Below are 21,167 nucleotides of genomic sequence, written 5' to 3'. Positions count from 1 at the left end.
ATATATCCTTCCCAAGATCTAAATAACAAGCTGATGAGCATATCTTTTAATTTCAATGTTGTACATGACTTAATGTTCTTTTCTAGTTAAAATGGCTGCTTGCTGCCATTTTTGCGAAAGGTATTTAATATATAAACTGTAATTCTCTGGTTGCTGTAATGACTTAGCCATGCCTCAAGGCTATCAATTAGCTGCTCCATGGCTTAAATTCAGTGACAATCACTGTTTGTGCGGATGATGCGAGTTTGGAGTAGTGCGCAGGTAAAGCTACCATGCGATATGTAAATTGACATTCACATGATGTGGACTAATGAGGGCACCTTGTTTAACAGAAAGATAAGGATTTCTTCACCAGTGGTCATAGCGACATTCAGAACTGGTCAAATCGAAATAAGAATGACTGAAGCTTGGAAAATGCCTAAAATGAAATAGCTTGCTCGGCACATTCTTGGGCATCATTCACAAGTGCTGTTTCCATCTTTCGCAAGCATGAAATATTTGATAAAAAATTGCGAGTAACAAAATTTGCTGTATCTGCAGGTTTTTAGGATGATACAAACTTGCAGATTAGTCGCATCGTGTAAACATGTGAATTTAGAATATTGATGGACGATGAATACTGATATGCTAATATCATATCTTTGAGAGTCGTCTTCTCGATATATCGAGTTACCGATAACTACCAGATATTGGTGATGCAATCAACTACCTACCGGAATAAAATAACTATCGACCTATCGGTCAAATAAAACATTGAGTTGACAGAAGAGAACTTTAAAAAATCTCAATAATCATCAAGGGAACAAGGATTGCTATGGCATAAGATCTACTGAAATAATAAGATTGTGTGTGGGCAAAAATAGTCTTCAAAAGATTCAGTTGGATGCTTAGGCTTCAATCAGCATTTATTATGATAAAGAAAATACCTTTGATTCAACAACAAAATCACAGCCATAACAATCGTGATCCGTGAATAAAAAGGATGAACTGCAGGAAAAAAAAATAACCTGCAGAAAAAAGAAATTGACGAACAATATATGGTGTGTGAACTATCGATGAGAAAAAGAAACTACAGGTAAGATAGATAACACGATAAGACAGTTTCATTTCGATTTATATGATTGAGAAGATAACTACCGAATATCACTATCGTCATCTTATCCATCCCTGATTTAGAAGCATTGTTCACACTTGAGTCATTCTTATTTTGATTTGAGCATTTCTGAATGCACCGATATCACTTCTGGCTTAGAAATTCTTACCTTTTTTAACAAAGTGCCTGCGGTAATTCGTATCATGCCGATGTCCGCAGGAACACTTATCTCAGGGTAACTCAATGTCCGCACAACTCCAAATCTGCAGCATGGCAAAATGGAAACATAGTGTATGCTGTTAATAGCTACATCTATGCCTGTTATTGGTTCTGCTCACATTAACTATCAACACAGTTTGATTCAATAGAACAGCGGAATGGGAAATATCATAGGTCTTCATGTGCAATATCATAGGTCTTCATGTGCAAGGAGGTGGTGTAACGAAATATAGATCCAAGGTGTAACATTTATGTTAATAATAAGGGGTGTTTGATGTTGGTATAATTTTGACTCTGATGCGAGTTTAAATTGCAGCTTTCCTACTCTCACCACTAATCAAACTTATGATAGGGTCAGCCTCACCATATTATCAGTATGGTTTACAAATACCTCATTTTCAGTCTTCAAAGTTTTAAGCACAATGATTTGTCTGTATATGCCCTGACACTATTCCTTCCTTTACGTCTATTATCAGGTGCATGAGCTAACAACTCCAACTAACTGTCAGGTTTTGCAAATGTATGCCCATATAGAGCTGGAAGAACTTTCCAAGCTATGAATATTAGGAGTTATCGGTTCATGGACTATAGGGAAGATGTTTAGCCTGTTTATGTTCTGAGTTAGATGTCTGTCCTCTTAACTGAAACACCAGATATGATCCTATTATCATTTATTGAAAACCCATTTTTTGTTTCCTGATTATGATTTTTCTGTGCTAGATAATAATAATTGAGTTAATGAGATAGAAGTGATGCTGAGTGGAAGGTCTACTAATAATAGTATAGCTACTATAGCAGTTACCCTGAGCTCACAAGCAGCCATTTTTATTAGGGTGTGGTTTGCTCATATGTAGTATAAGGCTTCCCACATATATAGCTGATCTGTTTCAACTCCTTAAGTATTTAAAATTTTTTCGATATTCTGCAAAAACCAGACCTTGAATTCGACAGCAACTTTTTGATGACATCAGAACTGAACAAATAGTTAGAGTACACCTCGTTTAGAAGAGAAAATCTGCCAAATGATTCATAAATTAATTCATGTAATGGTTTTATCAATAGTTGAACTTCGTTGCCCCTAGCAAGTTCTATCAAATGCCATATTCTACTCAGCAGCAAATGAGCGGCACAACACAACTAGGTAACTATTTCCTCCTCTCATTTCATCGATAATAATAGTAATAATAATGAATGATAATAATAAATACGCTGTCACGATAATCACTAGTATGTCCTTACAAACAATAATATGTTACCTAGCGACTCACATTGACTCCTTTGAACCTTGTTTATATGGTTGTAAAAGATTGTTAGTAGGTGGTCAAAGGATAATCAACTGTCTTTACTCATAACAGCTTGCAACTTATAATTTGCAAAAGGAAGATTGTCTGGTTATAAAACTGCTAGAATCCTAATAGGGAACTAGTTGTTATGCATACTGTATTTGCTGTTTGCTGCAAATTAATGCTAGATATTTGGCTGCACTTGTGGTACTCAATGTGTTGATTACCAATATTAATTTTATTTTAAAATGTAACATAATATTTTCGTGCTTTTGTAGTTTCTTCTCGAGTTGATTCTTGTTTAGCCATAACGTTGTCTCTCTAAAACGCTATCTCTGAGTTTTTTGGGTTAAGAAAGTAATTATAAGTTCCTTACCATAAACAACCTTTTTTGTAAAACCGCTGGTTAGAGTTTTTCAACATACAGTGAAACATGGATAACTCAAACTTCACCGAGCGAAAGTGTTTGAGTTATCAGAGCGTTCAAGTTATCAGAGCACAGTCACAAGTGAATGTATTTATCAGTAGATACATATACAAACTACATGTATATATAAAACTAAAGTATAGGTTGTTTGTTGTAAGTTAAAGGGCATCTGATGTAGAGTTTTAAAGTATTTATCACAAAGTATAGATATTTTTATACACTTGAGATTTGTGTGTTGTTTTAGGTGATGTGACTGCCAGAACTTTTTCAGATTAAAATTGGCAAAACCTAATCGCAGTTAAAACGCTCAGAAGACATTTTTTCTTCTGAGTGTTTTACTCAAGATCGATTTTGCCAATTTTAATCTTTTAAAACGTCTTGTCAGTCACATCACCTAAAACTGCAAACAAATCTCAGCCCAATAGAAAAATATCTATTCTTTCTGATAATTTTCAAAACTGGACATAAGTAAACATTTATGACCAATGCAAAAAAGCATGCTTTACATCTGATCAGTTGTTTCATTTAAAAAACTTATCGAGTGTAGTCTGTGACAAGGTATTTTTTTGACAAAGATCAACAGTGTGACTTATTGTAGAAATAGATTTTAAACAGTTATTATAGTCCTTAAAAACTTGTTAGTCTTTTCTAACAAAATTGGCCCATCGATAGGTACGCCTTCACTACGCACTTGTCTAAACCAAGCCAATAATACACCATCCAAATCATCGTGCGACGTTGAACGATCTCTTAGCCTTGATGAATTTTGGTCACATAACGATCTTATTCTTACTTTTTGTTTAATCCATGTTGTCACTGTACTTTTTAGAAGATTTTCTGTTTTTGATAATGCTGATAGCTTTTGTCCTGCTTCGATTTCCTCGAGTACTTCAAGTTTTTCAGAAGGTTTTCACGCTGTTCTTTGCTTGCGTGATGCCATCGTAAAGCGGATGTCTGTTGTAGCGGACGCCAAGCCACGAGCCTATTTGTGACATTTTATCTTTATGTATCCGCATATAATCACTGTTACAGTATGTATTTTGCATGCTGTGTCTATCTTTATTAAATTTTTATCGCTAATACCTTCTAACGTTTATAGCTTGGCCGTAACTAAGCGAACGTCTGAGCGACCCTATTAATCATTTTTATACGATTTCTTTTTCGGTCCCATTATACGGTTGGGGGGAAATTATATGTAGACTATACGCGTATAAAAAGCGCTTTCATTAAGAAAGCAGAGTGGTCTCAGCTCAGCGACTAGTGGAAACTCCTTCGAAACAAATTGAACGGAAACCACGTTTGTGAATTCGGCAAAAAACTGTTCGAGTTAACGGTGCCGAGGTCGAGTTATATAAAGCCATTTATCATTGCGTGGGGACGAACCAAGCAAATCCATTCGAGTTAACCACGTGTTCGATATATCCGAGGGCGAGTTATCCATGTTTCATTGTATATGTTTTGAATATCCTATTGTTTGTTTAATGTATGTAGTAATATGTATCACCATAGCTTGCTTATCGGCTTCACTCCCTTCTCAAAATGTTGGACATATAATTTGGTATGACACTTCAGGTTGTTTATAACCCTTTACTTGAACACCTGCAGTGAGGTCATCACTTTTAATAGCTGATCAAATTCATTTTCATATTGCTTAGATGATGATGCGCTATCAAATTGTATTCTCTGTACCTCCTTGCTGCGGTGTTACTTGAAATTTAGTTCTTTATATTCATGTGATTATGTTCTAGGCCAATCTTCTTCTTATCAAAGAAGTTTAGTTAGAAATATTTTTGTAAATGTTTTCAATTCTATATTATCTATGATGTTAAGTTAATAATTAGCAAGACAATGTTTATGCGTTTGTTGCAGAGTGCATTAGTTCTACTGGTGTTGGTCTTTCTTGGCTGCAGCTGCCAAACTACTAACCCATCTTCAACTTCTTCAGTGACTGCTACAAACACAACAAGTACAAAAGTCCTTTCAACTACAACCACAGTAACCCCAACAACTACTCCAGCAGGTTAGTTGCATTTACAGCCACTCTTTTCAAACCATTCTGCAACAGAGCACTAAAAACAATACATGTAGGCACAGACAGCATATCGCTTATTTTCTCTAAAGGTGCAAACACACCACGCGATATTTAGTGCGATACTGTACTGTCCGGCGAGTTGATGCTGAGCAACGACACTAGACATGCTCAATCAAAGCTCTATCGTATGTGAGGTGCATTTTGATTGTTTTTTTTTCTCCAGAATACGATGCTCTGGCTATTAATTTTTTGTGTCATATTTTACCAATGTACACCAACAACATTTTATCATTTTGTTATGATTAATACATTATCAAAAAAAACACTGAATTTTTGATATATTTATTAAGAGCTCGCCCAGTCCTGTATGACACAACACAAGAATTACGAAGATACCCAGTTGAAAACCAACATTTGAGAGTAAATTGTTGCACAGTTTGATCATCTTGAGAACAGTACATATTTCTTTATTATATTAAAAACTACCATAAAGTAAAAATTATATATACGAATCGTGGAATTTTATCGTTAAAAATACAAAAATTGTTTTTCTTATGTCTTCTTGCAGTGTGAATTTCGTGAAAGTGAGATTTGCCTTTACAAAAGCAGAAGTTGTGCACATCGTTGTCTGGTCATTGTCACATCATTTGTCATATTTGCTTATATTTATGAACAACTCCGAAGAAACTAGTGATGCAGGATATTATTGGCCATTTCCGAGCCTGCCACCAATATTGCTCGCTTGTGAATCGCCCAAATGTATTTGGGCACACCCCAGTGATATCCCCGCACTCCTCGTGATGCCGTGATAAAATCGCCTAGTGTGTTCAGTCTTAACCATTTCTATTGCGCGAAAGATGTAGAATCATAGTTGTGTAAGCGTTGAGTTACTGTACGATAAGTGTCTCAATGGACATTTGTGTATTGCAGATTAACACTGATGCTTGGTTGAAAAAGTTAAGCAATTCTCCGCCAGAGGTCATAGCAGCACACTCTTGTCTCGCTTAGCAGCACGCTTTCGAAATAGGAATGACTAAAGTGTAGAAAATGGTTAGAATGAAATAGCGTGTACGATATTTTTTGTGCATCATGAGTGAGGGCTGTTTTCATCCTTTCGCAGGCATGAAATATTTGATACAATATTTGCGAGTAACAAAACCCACTTGAGTTGCTGGTTTTCATCGTTTCCACCTCGTGGATGACACAAACTTGTAGATTAACTGCGTCAGAGAAACATAGTGTATGTGATGTGTACATGTATTTGCATGTCTTGGAATACTTACCAAAACTTGGTAAAGGGACACAATAATTTTGCAAGCTTGAACTTTTTTTATCATGTTTTACATCAAACTGAATTTTAGATTTACCTCCCTTGGTATTCCCTTCATGAGATTCAGTTCAAATGCTGATGACTACACACATTTTAACTGCTGACTTTGTAATTCATGATATTAGCATCAGCAGCAAGAATGAATACATAGGTTACCACTTGCTTGCAAATGTGTCAAATAAATGAAATTATTTTATATGAACATTTTATAAAGGGTAAATTAAAGTTATATGTTTGATAACTGCTTTTGCAACATATGTCGAGTAAAAGGTTCAAATATTATAGATTTTTAGAGAAACAGTTTACCATGACGAAGAAGACCAAATTAATAAAGCCCGAGTTTGACTGAAGTGTCTGTCAGCGTGATTAAGGAGTAGTGTGAAGGATTTTACCGTGCCACTTTCACGGCTATCCACAAGCCGAGTAAATCACGAAGACCGACTTGTTATCAGAGCATACAACATATATTTATGTGATAAATACATTTGCATTAGTATAACAATGGTCCAGCATGCATACATAAATAATAAACAGTATTGGAATAGTGTCTATCGTATGCAGGGAGCTGCGCTGCTCTGCCCGCCTTTCCTACGCGTTCTTCCTTTTATGTTCTTCTCTCCCGTTGGCTCCGCCCACTTGCGGTTTCTATTCCTGCCGTAAAATTTGCTGCTACTTGACTCGGGTCACCCCTGTTCTTTATCGCCGGCCAAGCCTTTGGGCGAAAGAGGGAGGCCCGGCCGCGAAATCTTTTTCCCCAAACAGGTTTACATACGGCAGTAAAATTTTGGCTCCTGATTGGTTTTAGTAATTGAGTTTGAGTAAACAAAACCTACATCATTACATTAGAAATCAATAGCTATAAATAGAAAGGAACACAAAATTCTAAAATTTTATTCAAAATTGCTTAAATTAAAGAGTTTTAAGTGAGCACCTCTTACGTTTTAACAGCACTTTTTGAATGATAACATAATTTTTACTGCATCATTTAGAATTTTGTGTTCCTTTCTATTTATAACTATTGATTTCTAATGTAATGATGTAGGTTTTGTTTACTCAAACTCAATTACTAAAACCAATCAGGAGCCAAAATTTTACTACCGTATGTAAACCTGTTTGAGGAAAAAAAATTTCGCGCCTCGGCAGACAAATTAGTTGATTTTAATTTAGTTGAGTTAAATTTGTTGATGATTATTTCGGTACAAGGGTTTGCGACAGTGTTGATGAATAATTTTCATGAGTTGTGTGCACATGCATTTATCATAAATCTCTCAAACAATCACTCCGCTCGTGTTTGGTCGTGGGATTAAATTTCTATGAAAGTACAAACTGAGATGTAGTATTAAACAAAATAAAATAACGTAAATCCTTTATTTGAACACCATTGCGCTCTATTTTTCAATACTTACCTTAGAGTAGCGCTTTGTTAGAGGTGATGTTCAAATAAAGGGTAGCATTGTATTTTTCAAACACCTCAACAGAATTTTAAGAATATAGTTTCAATCCTTTTACGAGTGAATCGGATGTCGCCCATATTTTGCACTCTCCTATGGGCAGTGCGACATAAAACCATTTGGATGCAAGAAATTTGCTAGCTTACTTTCATTATGTCGTAGAAATCTAAATAAATATGCATGAGCAAGCTGATACATGTCGCTACCAGTAGATATCCATTGCTTCAACTTGGCTCGCGATCGTCTTATAGGCTGCGTCACAATTTGTTGAAGCTTTAAAGTTGTTTGTTTCATTTAACCTTAAAAGCATATTTTCCTTTTATAACTATATTAAACAGGGTTGCAGAATAACATTGCACTTATCAATATGTTTGCTACAGTTTGCAGCCAAAGTTGGTTTTTTATGTGCACTAGAACAGGAGTTGTAGATCCATTGTAAGCGACATTTAGATTACTGTCATGCTTACACAGTCATGCTATCTAATTAAAGGTTATAGATTCTCAATTTTATAAGTTTTATTATAACAATCTATCAAATGCTACAAGTATATATGTTCACGGACAAATGACAAAAACAAACCATTATTATTATACGTGCAAAAACAAAATTTTACATTTTTGAAACAAAAATATTTGCATCGGTTGCTCAGCAGGTCGGGTTCTGATTGTTGCTTTCGTATGGAACCATTTCATCATGTTCTAGTTGTTCTACACCTTCCACAGTGTCTGCTGACCTGAACCCTTCTGCACTGCTGAACTAATTGATATTAGCATCCGAACTGTTTTTAGCAGAGCAAAACTTTTACGCGTTGTTATCTGATAAACCTTTCGCAAAATATTGATAAACTTTTAGCTGGGCGTGTGTTTAGCACCAGTCGTTCAAAGCATCGTTTAAACCTTGCTTAAACGGTGTTGAAACGTTTTTCCAATACATCAAGGTATCAAGACCACGTTGAACAAAGAACTACTATTAGCCTGATACAGTTACTAATTATTTCTATGGGGTTGCAATCAAAGTTTTAATAATGGAACCTAAAGTCCTGGAGTTGAAAAATCGACTTCGATACGAACTAAAACATCGAACGAATTAATTGTTATTGATGTAATCGAGTCATTATTACCACATTTTTGCGGAAATCTTTCTGCTGATCACTTGCTATTACGGGTTCGTGACGATAAAGAATGTCTAATAGTGATGGGCAGATAGAAGTGGCGTTTAGATAGAAAGGGTGTTTAAATAGAATTAGTTCAATTCAAGGATGAGGCTCATTTTTCAATCCTTCTCCCATAGTGGCGCTTTAATAGAGTTGATGTTCAAATAAAGGCAGTGTTCGATTACAGGTTTCACGGTATTTTAGGATAATCAATCCTGGATACTTCTATTTAACGTGAAGCGCTCTATTGTTGACCATCAAGCTGTCTTTCCTTAGCTGATGCAGCTGTTCATTGTCTTTTCCAGCGCCAAGTCCACCCTCTGCACCGCAACTCCTTTCCAGAACCAACGATTCACTTAGTGTCAACTGGACAGGAACTGCGAGCTTCTACATGGTAAGTTATGTTAGACATATAGAGTTTACTGTCTGGTAGATGAGCAGCCTGTTTGATTGAAATTCTGTAGCATAAACTTGTTTCTACAACGACTGGCTACTGGCAGAAATTGATGAGAAACTAAATAAACTAAGTAGTATTGAAACAAAACTTTTATTTTACTTTTCCACTCACCTTCCCGCTAGAAATTTTAAGCCGTGAAACCTCTGAGACCAGATCTGGTTGTCTGCAATTAATCTCTCATGGTTGGTATTATAATGGGGCTAAAGATATCTACCAGCATTTCAGTCATCATTGAACTACAAGGTCATTGAACTACAAGTTTTTTTAAAAAGCAAGGTCATCGAACACTAAGCTCGTTGAACTACAAGGTCATTTAATATTTCCAATCAAGTTAATCTTCGTCTTTCTGGGATTTTATGAGCGGATGTTCTACATATATTTAAGGTATTCAAATGAAAATTCAGTATTTCACATGAATTTAAATCATCTGATTGCTAGAGCTTGTTGTTTAATCTAAATGCATAAATTGTTTAACGTTTCTTTATTACGGAAGTTTTAATAGAAATAAAGTTCAGTAGCTTAGAATTAGGGTATATAATAAGACAGGGTGGTCATAAAAATTCTCACTTGATCATTTGTTTGGCGCATTTGCGTTGTAACATTTGCCTGGCCTTCAGAAACGACTGCACATGAATGCAGTAAAAGATGTGTATTCACTGTAGTGCAGACAACCCCATTCTGCTAGTGAGCTGATCAGTTTCTATGGTTTTAGTACTAATAAAGTTGTAAAATTCAGTTCCTATCAAGGTATTGGAAAGTTAACTATAAGTAATCAGTAGATCTATGAAAAGTGTTAGTTTAAGTGTGGGTTATGATCATAGACCTATTAACTATACAGTATAGTTAATAGGTCTATGGGTATTATACATACTGATGAAGTTGGACCTTTTGTGTTAGTATGTTGCATTTCGATTTTTTATTAGCCCAGAGCTCATGTAAGCTTCTCCGACCCAAAATAGCTCTTTTCCATTAATATTCTTAGTTTATCATCAATAAGTTCAGACAGTTTTACTATTAGTAAGACGTAAGGTCCATGTTGTGCTTACAATCTAGAATTGTTCTCGACATCATAGTCCTACAACACCACACTTTTATGAAGCATCCTACTTCTATGAAACATGTTTTTATGAAACTGGCTTGATAAAGTTTGATATATCTGTGAAGTTTCTAAAGATTATTTGGCTTGGCTGTTACAGCTGCAGCATGGAGCTAGAGGCTCTCTGAATGACTCCTTGACAAACAGAACAAAAGTCACAACAGCTATGATTACCGGCCTAATAGCTGGAGAAACCTATAGTATAAAAGTGGTAGCCTACAATGATGCAACTGGTGGCACAGGTGTTCCAGGCCCAGCTACAAATATTACCACAAGTAAGAGGGAGTAACTCCTTAATGTTATGTAGTCTTTACTCAGTGTCAGGTTTCATGAGTTCTACCATCACTCTGCTCAACCTACCCGGTATGCTATGGTTGTGTAAAGGTTATGACAGCTGAACATGAAATTTATTGCAAAACTGTTATAAATGTATAAAAGCCAATGATGAAACAATGTATGTTAGTTACTAGTTTAATATTTGTATGAAATTCTTGTTGCGCTGTTTCCTTTACATGTTTCTATTTATCTTTATATATTATTCAATAACAAGATAAACTGTACATCTAACGACAATTATAATTAATAGGTTATCTACTTGAACAGTGTAAGGTTTCCTTAAAGGTTGACTTGCAACAAAATTCACATTACAGTTATTTGGTATCAAATTATTCACCTTGTCTTACTCTGCTGTGTTGTAGGTGCAAAATATGTGGAAATGTGATTACAAGCTCTTGAAAGGTAAAAAAAACGAACAGTTAATCGCAGCCATCACGAAAAGGCCGTAGTTTGGAATCTCTTTATTTCAATGACGTACTCAAACATTGTGGTTATCATTTTATCACGTGAATTGAAAGGCCAATAAAAAGCTCAATATAAAACTTTTCGTAGCACTAGTTTATGACAAACACTTCGAGTATTAGTGAAGACCCCGTATCAAATATAGATGCTCGCTACTTTACAGTTTTGTTTCGGCTTGATCAAATCGTCAAGTCCTAATCTGATCATGTGACCCAATACTTCGCAAATAATTTTTGCAGCACTTTTCGATTATCACAGGTGACCAACAGGCTCGTCATGATTATCAGACAATAATATGTACTCCTTCGAGGTAAGGTTAAAAAGTTAAATGAAGTTTTACGGTAAGTTATAAGATATCAGTGCTAAAAGTGACAGCATTACAATGACAATAAAACAGACGCGTAAGAACTTTAGACATGGTTTTATTGAATGCGTGAAGTATATTTGTGAAAATATTTCGACGAATAAGGTTGCATGAAAGTGTAAACAGAAACCATCTACCACAACTACGTCACATTTGAGCCGTTTTGGAAAGAGAATCCAAACTATGGCAGTCTCGTGTGGCTGCAATTAACCGTTCGTTTTTGAGCTTTTAAGAGTTTGTAATCACATTTCCACATATTTGGCACCTACAACACAACAGAGTGAGACATGGTGAATCTTTTGATACCAAATAACGGTAATGTGAATTTTGTTGCAAGTCAACCTTTAAGGAATTACAAGTTAAACCTTTATATAAAAGTATTGATCTCACATGGCAGAAACCATTATACTTTTCGTTAGACTTTATTAATGTATGTATAGTTGCTTTTCTGTTAACTCCTTATGAGGGCTTCAGATAGGTGCAACCCTAATTTTAAGATCTCCTGCTATCCACGCTTTTCCTTTGTAACTTATATTTTCACTAATCTGAATGTTTCCATATTACCTATATTTTATTATAGCTAAGCTTTGTGTTTTTCATGCTTAACTTATGCTGTTTAGTTCCTAACCCAACTGGTGTACCAACTGCTGTGAGAGCTTCTACTAACAATACCATTGCTACTGTGTCTTGGAGCAATCCAAATAACACTGAGTGGGATGATGTCACAGTTTCCTGTCAACCATCTTGTAACAACCAAACTGTTAAACTGTTAAACTATATTTACTATTATATTAAATGCTGTGGGCTAATTCTTGTATCAACCAAACAGTTCATAAACCAACATCTACTGTGGATATAACTGGGCTAACACCTGGGGAGACATATACTTTTACTACTGTTGTATCTAGCAATGGTGTTAAATCTAGTCCAAGTCAGACATCCGCTCCTCTCACAATGAGTATGTTTATTATACTAGTATAAGTTGATCTACATATGAATTTCTCTAATTTATCTGACTTCCTCCGCATGTCATTACATCTCTAGGTTAGGTGCTCTAGTGATACAAGGAGTAGATTGTAATTTGCAGCTAAATTTTGCAATAAATATGCCAGCTTACCAGGTTCTCTGCATCTATAGATACACAGCTTACCAGTTGCTGTGTTAACACCAACTTGTACAAATTTATTCTTTATAGAACCTAATTCAGTTTCAAACATAAGAGTAAGTGGCATAACAGGAGAGAAGGTAAAACTTGAATGGGCAGCTCCTTCTGGAGGAGGAAAGTGGGATATTGTTAATATATCCTGCGTAAATGGAACCTCTTGCAATGCTATTAGCGTGTCGTATGGTGTGTGGGAAACAGATATGAAGTCTTTAGAGCCAGGCCAAACCTAGTTTTCAGTTGATCACTCAGAGTAGACTGATAAATTCTAAACCAGAAGTTGTCACTGTCACTACTGGTAAGCAGCACCTGGGTCAGCAGCTGATTTAGAGATCTCAACTCAGTTATGAACAGCTTATGACTTGTCTATTTCCTGTTAGTCAGTTTCCTGTGTGCTCTTCTGACCTGTTTGTTTGATATAATGCTAGTAGCTTACATGCTCTACTGAAGCAGAGTAGAGTAACATCGAGCTAGTTTAGCTGTGAATCTACAGATGCTGTCGCTGGTGCTAGCAGTGAATGTTCATCTGTTCAGATGCACATTCAAACCATCAATGTGCTGAGTCACTTCAACAATAGTTATATAAATACTATTATTACACGTATACACTGCAAAGTATAGGATTTATATTACATAATTCATTAATAAATCTCACATTTACGTATGAAGGATAAATAGGGTCTCTCTAGGTTTTGATCTTCAGTGGGTTGTTGGTCTTCAACACTCGTTGCAAGGCTGGCAGTAGTAGTAACAATTTCCTCACCTCTAGCGTGCTTCAGGGTTAGTATACTTCTAGAATCTCTAGCAAATATTACACGTGCAGGGTTGTGAAAATTATGGCAACTCCTTAAACATTCTGTCGTATGTTGTTTTATTTAAGGTTGCCGTGCTGAAAATCACCAGACCTAAAAACTCTATATATCATTTTATCCAGTATTTTGGAGCAGTTGAAATATACGATTGAAACTTTATATATTTCAACTCTATTGTTTTTATTCTACGTTACCTGACACATGACTCGTGTTGCGAAAAACTTGGAAATAACTTTGCACTGGCTAGAGCCCAAAATCATAGACAGCTTTTTGCTTTACGATATTTCTAAGCTTTTGCTGACATCCTCAGATATTTTCTGCATTCTTGTAGCGCAACAAAATTTTGTGAGATTTGAAATAGTTGACAAGTTTATTCTGAGTTTTGGAATGAAAGCTGAGTGTAACTTGTAACTCTATGCAGTCAAATGTATTCCAACTTACAAAAAGAGAACTTTTACTCAGGACACGAGGAAGCTGACTGTCTAAAGATGAACTTGCACTAAATCTTATCACATTTTATCAACAAGTATCAGTATATTCTTAACCTTATAATTGTTTTTGATGTTTATGGTGGTCTGATTGTCAAAATGTTTCACGATTAAAATCAACCAAACTGTATTAGGGTTAAAATGCTTAGATCCCCTAAAGTGTGACTGATATCTATAACTGTTGTAAAAAGACTGAACGAATATCCGCTAAAGCTGATATCAGCTATAGCAACGATAACAACTAGTAACATCGTTTTACACATTTTCATCCTAGCATTTTAATGGCAATTAACTTTTATCGATTTTAATCTTGAGTCATCCTGGCAGCCAGATCATCTCAAACGTCAAAACTGCTTGTTTGGCAGAAGCCATGATGTTTTTCGTTATAGTCTACTAATGTATGTATAGTTGCTTTGCTGTTAACACTTTATGAGCACTTAAGATACATGAAACCATAATTTTTAAGTCTCCTGCCCTTGATGCTTTTGCTTTGTAACTTATATTTTCACAAATCTGAATGTTTCCATCTTACCCCTATTTTGCTAAGCTTTGTGTGTTTCGGGCTTACACTGCTTTTAATTTCCGCTGTTTAGTTCCTAACCCAACTGGGGTACCAAATGCTACGAGAGCTTCTACTAACAGCTCTACCATTGCTGTTGTGTCTTGGAGTAATCCAGCTAACGCTGAGTGGGATGATGTCACAGTTTCCTGTCAACCATCTTGTACCAACCAAACAGTTTATAAACCAACATCTACTGTGAATATAACTGAACTAATACCTGGGGAGACATATACCTTTACTACTGTTGTATCTAGCAATGGTGTTAAATCCAGTCCAAGTCAGACATCTGCTCCTCTCACAATGAGTATGTATCCTTATCACATAATAATCCTTCTTCATGCTCCTCTTTCTTATCATAATCTACTTTATCTCCCATTGGTTTTCTCCTTTTCTATGCGACATAATAGAATGTATTATTAGATATGTTGTTATGGTATATTTTTATGTAAAATCTCAAACCATGGTGGTACTGTCTCTAGTTTATCTTATCTCTATTATGCTGCATTAATTACAGTAGATTTGACAACTGACTAGATACTTGCAGAGTGTGCTGTGACTGTCATAGGATGTTCTAAAAACTAGATCAATTGAAGGTCAAACATCATCTGTGTACGCTGGTGTAAGAATGTGTTGTTTGGTAGGCTAAACGTTCTTACGCCTCAACAGAGACGATTAAATACATTCTGTCTCCGGTTTTTTACATACTATGGTTCATGTCTCTTGGTTTTCACTAAAGTTTTACTTGCAGCTTGTTTCACATGTTGAGGACTAACTATGATTCTTCATCTCAACGCAATCTAACCATCAAATAATAAAAACATATTTTTATGCCATAGCCATTTGTAAAACATACACATGACTGTTTGTAAACTGCAGCTATATCTTGAATTTACAAATATTTTGAGATAACAAAATCAATTAAAAAAATTTCTTTATCTTGTACCGTATTCTACACACAGCTTAATTATCTAATGATATATTGTGTCTTTAAATTTTTGAGTTGAGAATTTGACAGTTGTTTAAATTTCCTGCTATCTGAACGCTTATATTAAATGTGTAAAATTTATGCCAGCCTACCAGGTTCTCCGCATCTCTAAATACACAGCTTACCAGTTGCTGCCTTAACACCAACTTGTACCGAATTTCTTCTTTATAGAATCTAATTCAGTTTCAAACATAAGAGTAAGTGGCATAACAGGAGAGAAGGTAAAACTTGAATGGGCAGCTCCTTCTGAAGAAGGAAAGTGAGATATAGTTAAACCATAACTGTCACGTACAACTTTTATCGTATTTACTAGGTAATTCAGACACGCTGATTCCGATTTTGTACTCAAAATAAAGATTAGTCCACTAACTTTCAAAGTAATGAAGGCTTTTTTACAGCGTTTTAATATCGGTCTCGAAAACAACACGATCGGCACAACAAGCTCCGCCCATAAATACGTGACGTAACCTAGCTTTGTAGGAACGGAAGTTACGTAGGGTTGTTTAGACCGATTTAAAATAATAGAGATGGGTGTTTTAAAATCCATTAATATCTAAATTCAGCCTTAAAAATAATATCAGCCTGTTCTGAAAAGTAGATTAGCTATTTAAGATTGCATATTTTAAAAAGCGCGATAACAACGCCAGCTTGTGATAAAACCGCACTTTTTGAGCTCATGTTTCTTGGCGTCCAGCCTATTTAAACATCATGTAACAAGCTACGAGCAATTTTAAATAGTTTATATACCTTTCATAAAAGATTGCCATTATTTTACAGGCTGGATTTAGATAATAATGGGTTTTAAGACACCCATCTCTATTATTCTAAATCGGCCTAAACATTCCTAACTTCCGTTCCTGAAAAAGCTAGGTTTCGTCACATATTTATGGGCGGAGCTTGTAATGCCGATTGTGTTGTTTTCGAAACGGATATTGAAACGCTTTAAAAAAGCTTAAATGACTTTGAAGGTTAGTGAACCAATCTTTATTTTGAGTACAAAATCGAAATCAGCGTGGCTGATTTACCTTGTAACTACGATAAAAGTTGAACGTGACAGTTATGGTTTAATATATCCTGCATAAATGGAGCCTCTTGCAATGCTATTAGCGTGTCGTATGGTGTGTGGGAAACAGAGATGATGTTTTTAGTGCCAGGCCAAACCTACAGTTTTCAGTTGATCACTCAGAGTAGAATGATAAATTCTAAACCAGAAGTTGTCACTGTAACTACTAGTAAGCAGCACCTGGGTCAGCAGCTGATTTAGAGATCTCAACTCAGTTATGAACAGCTTATGACTTGTCTATTTCCTGTTAGTCAGTTTACTGTGTGCTCTTCTCACCCGCTTGTTTGATATAACGCTAGTAACTTACATGCTCTACTGAAGCAGAGTGGAGTAACATCGGGTGAGTTTAGCTGTGAATCTACAGACGCTGTCGCTGGTACTAGCAGTGAATGTTCATCTGTTCAGATCAATGTGCTGAGTCACTTCAACAATAGTTATATAAATACTATTATTAAATGTATACACTGCAAAGTATACGATTTATATTACATAATTCATTAATAAATCTTACATTTACGTATGAAGGATAAATGGTGTCTCTCTAGGTTTTGATCCTCAGTTGGTTGTTGACCTTCAACACTCATTGCAAGGCTAACAATAGTACATGTAGTAACAATTTCCTCACCTCTAGCGTGCTTCAGGATTAGTACTTCTAGAATCTCTAGCAAATATTACACGTGCAGGGTTGTGAAAATTATGGCAACTCCTTAAACATTCTGTCGTATGTTGTTTTATTTAAGGTTGCCGTGCTGAAAATCACCAGACCTAAAAACTCTATATATCATTTTATCCAGTATTTTGGAGCAGTTGAAATATACGATTGAAACTTTATATATTTCAACTCTATTGTTTTTATTCTACGTTACCTGACACATGACTCGTGTTGCGAAAAACTTGGAAATAACTTTGCACTGGCTAGAGCCCAAAATCATAGACAGCTTTTTGCTTTACGATATTTCTAAGCTTTTGCTGACATCCTCAGATATTTTCTGCATTCTTGTAGCGCAACAAAATTTTGTGAGATTTGAAATAGTTGACAAGTTTATTCTGAGTTTTGCAATTAAGGCTGAGCGTAGATTTTAACTTTTTGTAGTCAAATGTAATTCAACTTACAAAAAGAGAGCTTTTACTCAGGACACGAGGAAGCTGACTGTCTAAAGATGAACTTGTACAAAATCTTATCACATTTTATCAACAAGTATCAGTATTTTTCTAGCATTATAATTGTTTTTGATGTTTATGGTGGTCTGATTGTCAAAATGTTTCACGATTAAAATCAACCAAACTGTATTAGGGTTAAAATGCTCAGATCCCCTAAAGTGTGACTGATATCTATAACTGTTGTAAAAAGACTGAACGAATATCCGCTATAGCAACGATAACAACTAGTAACATCGTTTTACACATTTTCATCCTAGCATTTTAATGGCAATTAACTTTTATCGATTTTAATCTTGAGTCATCCTGGCAGCAAGATCATCTCAAACGTCAAAACTGCTTGTTTGGCAGAAGCCATGATGTTTTTCGTTATAGTCTACTAATGTATGTATAGTTGCTTTGCTGTTAACACTTTATGAGCACTTAAGATACATGAAACCATAATTTTTAAGTCTCCTGCCCTTGATGCTTTTGCTTTGTAACTTATATTTTCACAAATCTGAATGTTTCCATCTTACCCCTATTTTGCTAAGCTTTGTGTGTTTCGGGCTTACACTGCTTTTAATTCCGCTGTTTAGTTCCTAACCCAACTGGTGTACCAAATGCTACGAGAGCTTCTACTGGCAGCTCTACCATTGCTGTTGTGTCTTGGAGTAATCCAGCTAACGCTGAGTGGGATGATGTCACAGTTTCCTGTCAACCATCTTGTACCAACCAAACAGTTAATAATTCAACATCTACTGTGAATATAACTGAACTAATACCTGGGGAGACATATACCTTTACTACTGTTGTATCTAGCAATGGTGTTAAATCTAGTCCAAGTCAGACATCTGCTCCTCTCACAATGAGTATGTATCCTTATCACAATAATCCTTCATGCTTCTCTTTCTTATCATCATCTACTTTATTTCCCATTAGTTCTCTCTTATGTGAGTATAATGGAATGTATTATAAGATTTATGATTATGGTATATTTTAATGTAAAAACTTAAATCATGGTACTGCATCTAGTTTATCCTATGTCCATTATACTGCATTAATTACAGTAGATATGACAACTGCCTAGATACTTGCACTCAACCACCATTGGTGTAGGCTGATGTAAGAATGTGTTTGGTAGGCTAAACGTTCTTACGCCTCATCAGATATGATTATATACAGTCTGTCTCCAATTCCTACACACTATAGTTCATGTATTTTGGTTTTTCTGACAGTATGTTTTGCTACCCTTAATATAAATAGCATAAATGCAATGGCCACACAAAGTACAGTAATTAGCTTTATTCTGTACATAGATAAAGTGGCCATCTTAGTTTTGCTGTCTTAAAAGATTTCCAGTATTTTCATGGCTATAAATAATTGGATTTTCCGACCTTATAGCCCGTGTGCGCCAAGAGTTCTTCCTCACTGAGAGACAATGAATCGGTTGAGTGCTGTATATGCCTCACTCTGTGTCTTATGAACTACTTTCTGAATGTTTACAGTTTTAGGAGTCTCTTGAACTTTTATAATTTTTCAGGAATTTTATTCAAACTTTTGCATTGTTTTTGAGGGAAATACTTATCCTAAAATTTGTCCAACTTTATTGGTTCTGGATGTTAGTTAGTATCAGGCATATTGTTTGTAAAACTTGAATTGCTTCTTTTGGCAGCATTTGCAAAGCACTTTCAAGTCATTACTGAGTCCTTATTTATTATCATTGTTAATCTTTTCAAATTGAGTACAGAGCCCTTTCCAGTCCTGAATATCTCAGCTGAGACCATGGAGGGCAACAACACTGTTGCAATGCTTCAATGGAGTAACCAAGAAAACAACATATGGGAGGCTGTGGAGATGAAAGTTGCTGATGAACACAATCGGACTGTGATTGTCAATTCCCCAGCAAATGATACCCTTATAGTGGGGTTAATTCCTGGCAGCACATATATATTTGAAGCGAGAGTAATAAGCGGAAATATCTATTCAACTTCCCTAGCGGCATCATTGGCTCTAAGTATGGCTCACTCCAACCCGCTCCATCAAGAGCAGCATGCTGCCTGCTTCTCCCAAGTTTTTACACATATATACTCTTTCAGGCTAATTTTCCTCCCTAGACAACTCAGTTTTTGCCGGTATGATATTGTTTCCAACCAGTTATCTTTTTTGGAGTTCATCATTTGCAATCATTGAGAAGAGTTTTAATCAAATTATGTAGCTTCTCCTATCACTGCATGATCTCCCAACCCTGACAGAGTCTTGATTTTTTGTAAGTATACTTTCTGTCTTTCGGGTTATTTTCTTTTCAACTTATTGATCAACAAGTTTTACTTACACTGGAAGGATCATCTGCTCCATCAAAAACAGCATGCTGCCCGCTCAACCCCAGTTTTTACAGTTATTCACTTTTGCTGGCGGCTAATTTCTACAGCCAGCTCAGTCTTTTGCTGGTATCATTCCTAGCCAGTTATCCTCTCAAGCACTTTCTATCATCTTTTCCATCCGAGAAATTCATTTTTGGCGCTTTTTGGTTCATAGACTATTTTCAGTTCAATCGCAGAACCATGCAAGGAAGTTGTCAGTTCACAACGAGAGGGGACCGATGCAAAGTGTTTACAGAACTCCGATGTATTTTATGCGTTCAAAAATCCAGTGAATTTAGATGCTGATAAGTTGCCCTTTTGCATTCATAACATTAAAGTTTACTTCAAAGTCTTCTGGTAACGAAGAGGAGTGAAATTTGAGCATGACTGTTTCACGTATAAACATTCAGACAGAGACGTATGTTTACCAACTGAACTTTACAATCAACTACAATCAGTAAACGTTGAATGTGAAGTGGCACCACATGACTGTGTGTCAGTATTCTCAGTAACCACCTTACAATGCACCAGTTGATTTTAGCTGTCGATATTCAGTTATAAAGAACCCTGTGAATACAAAGTATCCAGCTAAAATAGTACTAATTACTATCTAATTACTTATACAGGTTTCAAGTGCGGAATTAATGATAAAAATTATTGTTTGTTCCGAAATAAAAAATTGCCACAAGATAAAAAAAAACGTTGTGGCATTACTTTTGATGAACTAAAAAGTTCGGTTTTTTCAATGAACCATTTATATTTATGATTGTCATTTGTTGGGGATAGAGAACACCCTTCCTCGAGTCACATCATTTACAATCCATGAAGAAAGGTTTCGGTCAAACTATTTGGCTTCTCCAATCATTGCATGATCTCCCAGCTCTGACAAAG

The 21,167-nt window shown here is 35.7% G+C and overlaps 1 protein-coding gene and 1 long non-coding RNA gene across 2 annotated transcripts in view; both read left to right on the top strand.

Moving 5' to 3' along the window:
* The window catches only part of LOC137408097 (exoglucanase A-like), a 29,364-nt gene extending 16,265 nt beyond the window's left edge, over nucleotides 1-13,099 (top strand). Inside the window, exons 2-5 of the mRNA XM_068094491.1 lie at nucleotides 4,892-5,042; nucleotides 9,295-9,383; nucleotides 10,643-10,817; nucleotides 12,900-13,099. Coding sequence (XP_067950592.1) covers nucleotides 4,892-5,042; nucleotides 9,295-9,383; nucleotides 10,643-10,817; nucleotides 12,900-13,099 — 615 coding nt within the window. The remainder of the gene's footprint in view (nucleotides 1-4,891; nucleotides 5,043-9,294; nucleotides 9,384-10,642; nucleotides 10,818-12,899) is intronic.
* A 3,808-nt stretch (nucleotides 13,100-16,907) lies between these two features.
* On the top strand, nucleotides 16,908-19,846 carry LOC137408848 (uncharacterized). Its single transcript, XR_010980151.1, has 3 exons — nucleotides 16,908-16,945; nucleotides 18,513-18,785; nucleotides 19,664-19,846. It is a non-coding gene; the product is annotated as an uncharacterized lncRNA (long non-coding RNA).
* The last annotated feature ends 1,321 nt before the right edge of the window (nucleotides 19,847-21,167 follow it).

Source organism: Watersipora subatra, chromosome 11 (genome assembly GCF_963576615.1).
Source record: "Watersipora subatra chromosome 11, tzWatSuba1.1, whole genome shotgun sequence".
Classification (NCBI taxonomy): domain Eukaryota; kingdom Metazoa; phylum Bryozoa; class Gymnolaemata; order Cheilostomatida; family Watersiporidae; genus Watersipora; species Watersipora subatra.
This window is presented reverse-complemented; position numbering and strand designations above follow the sequence as displayed.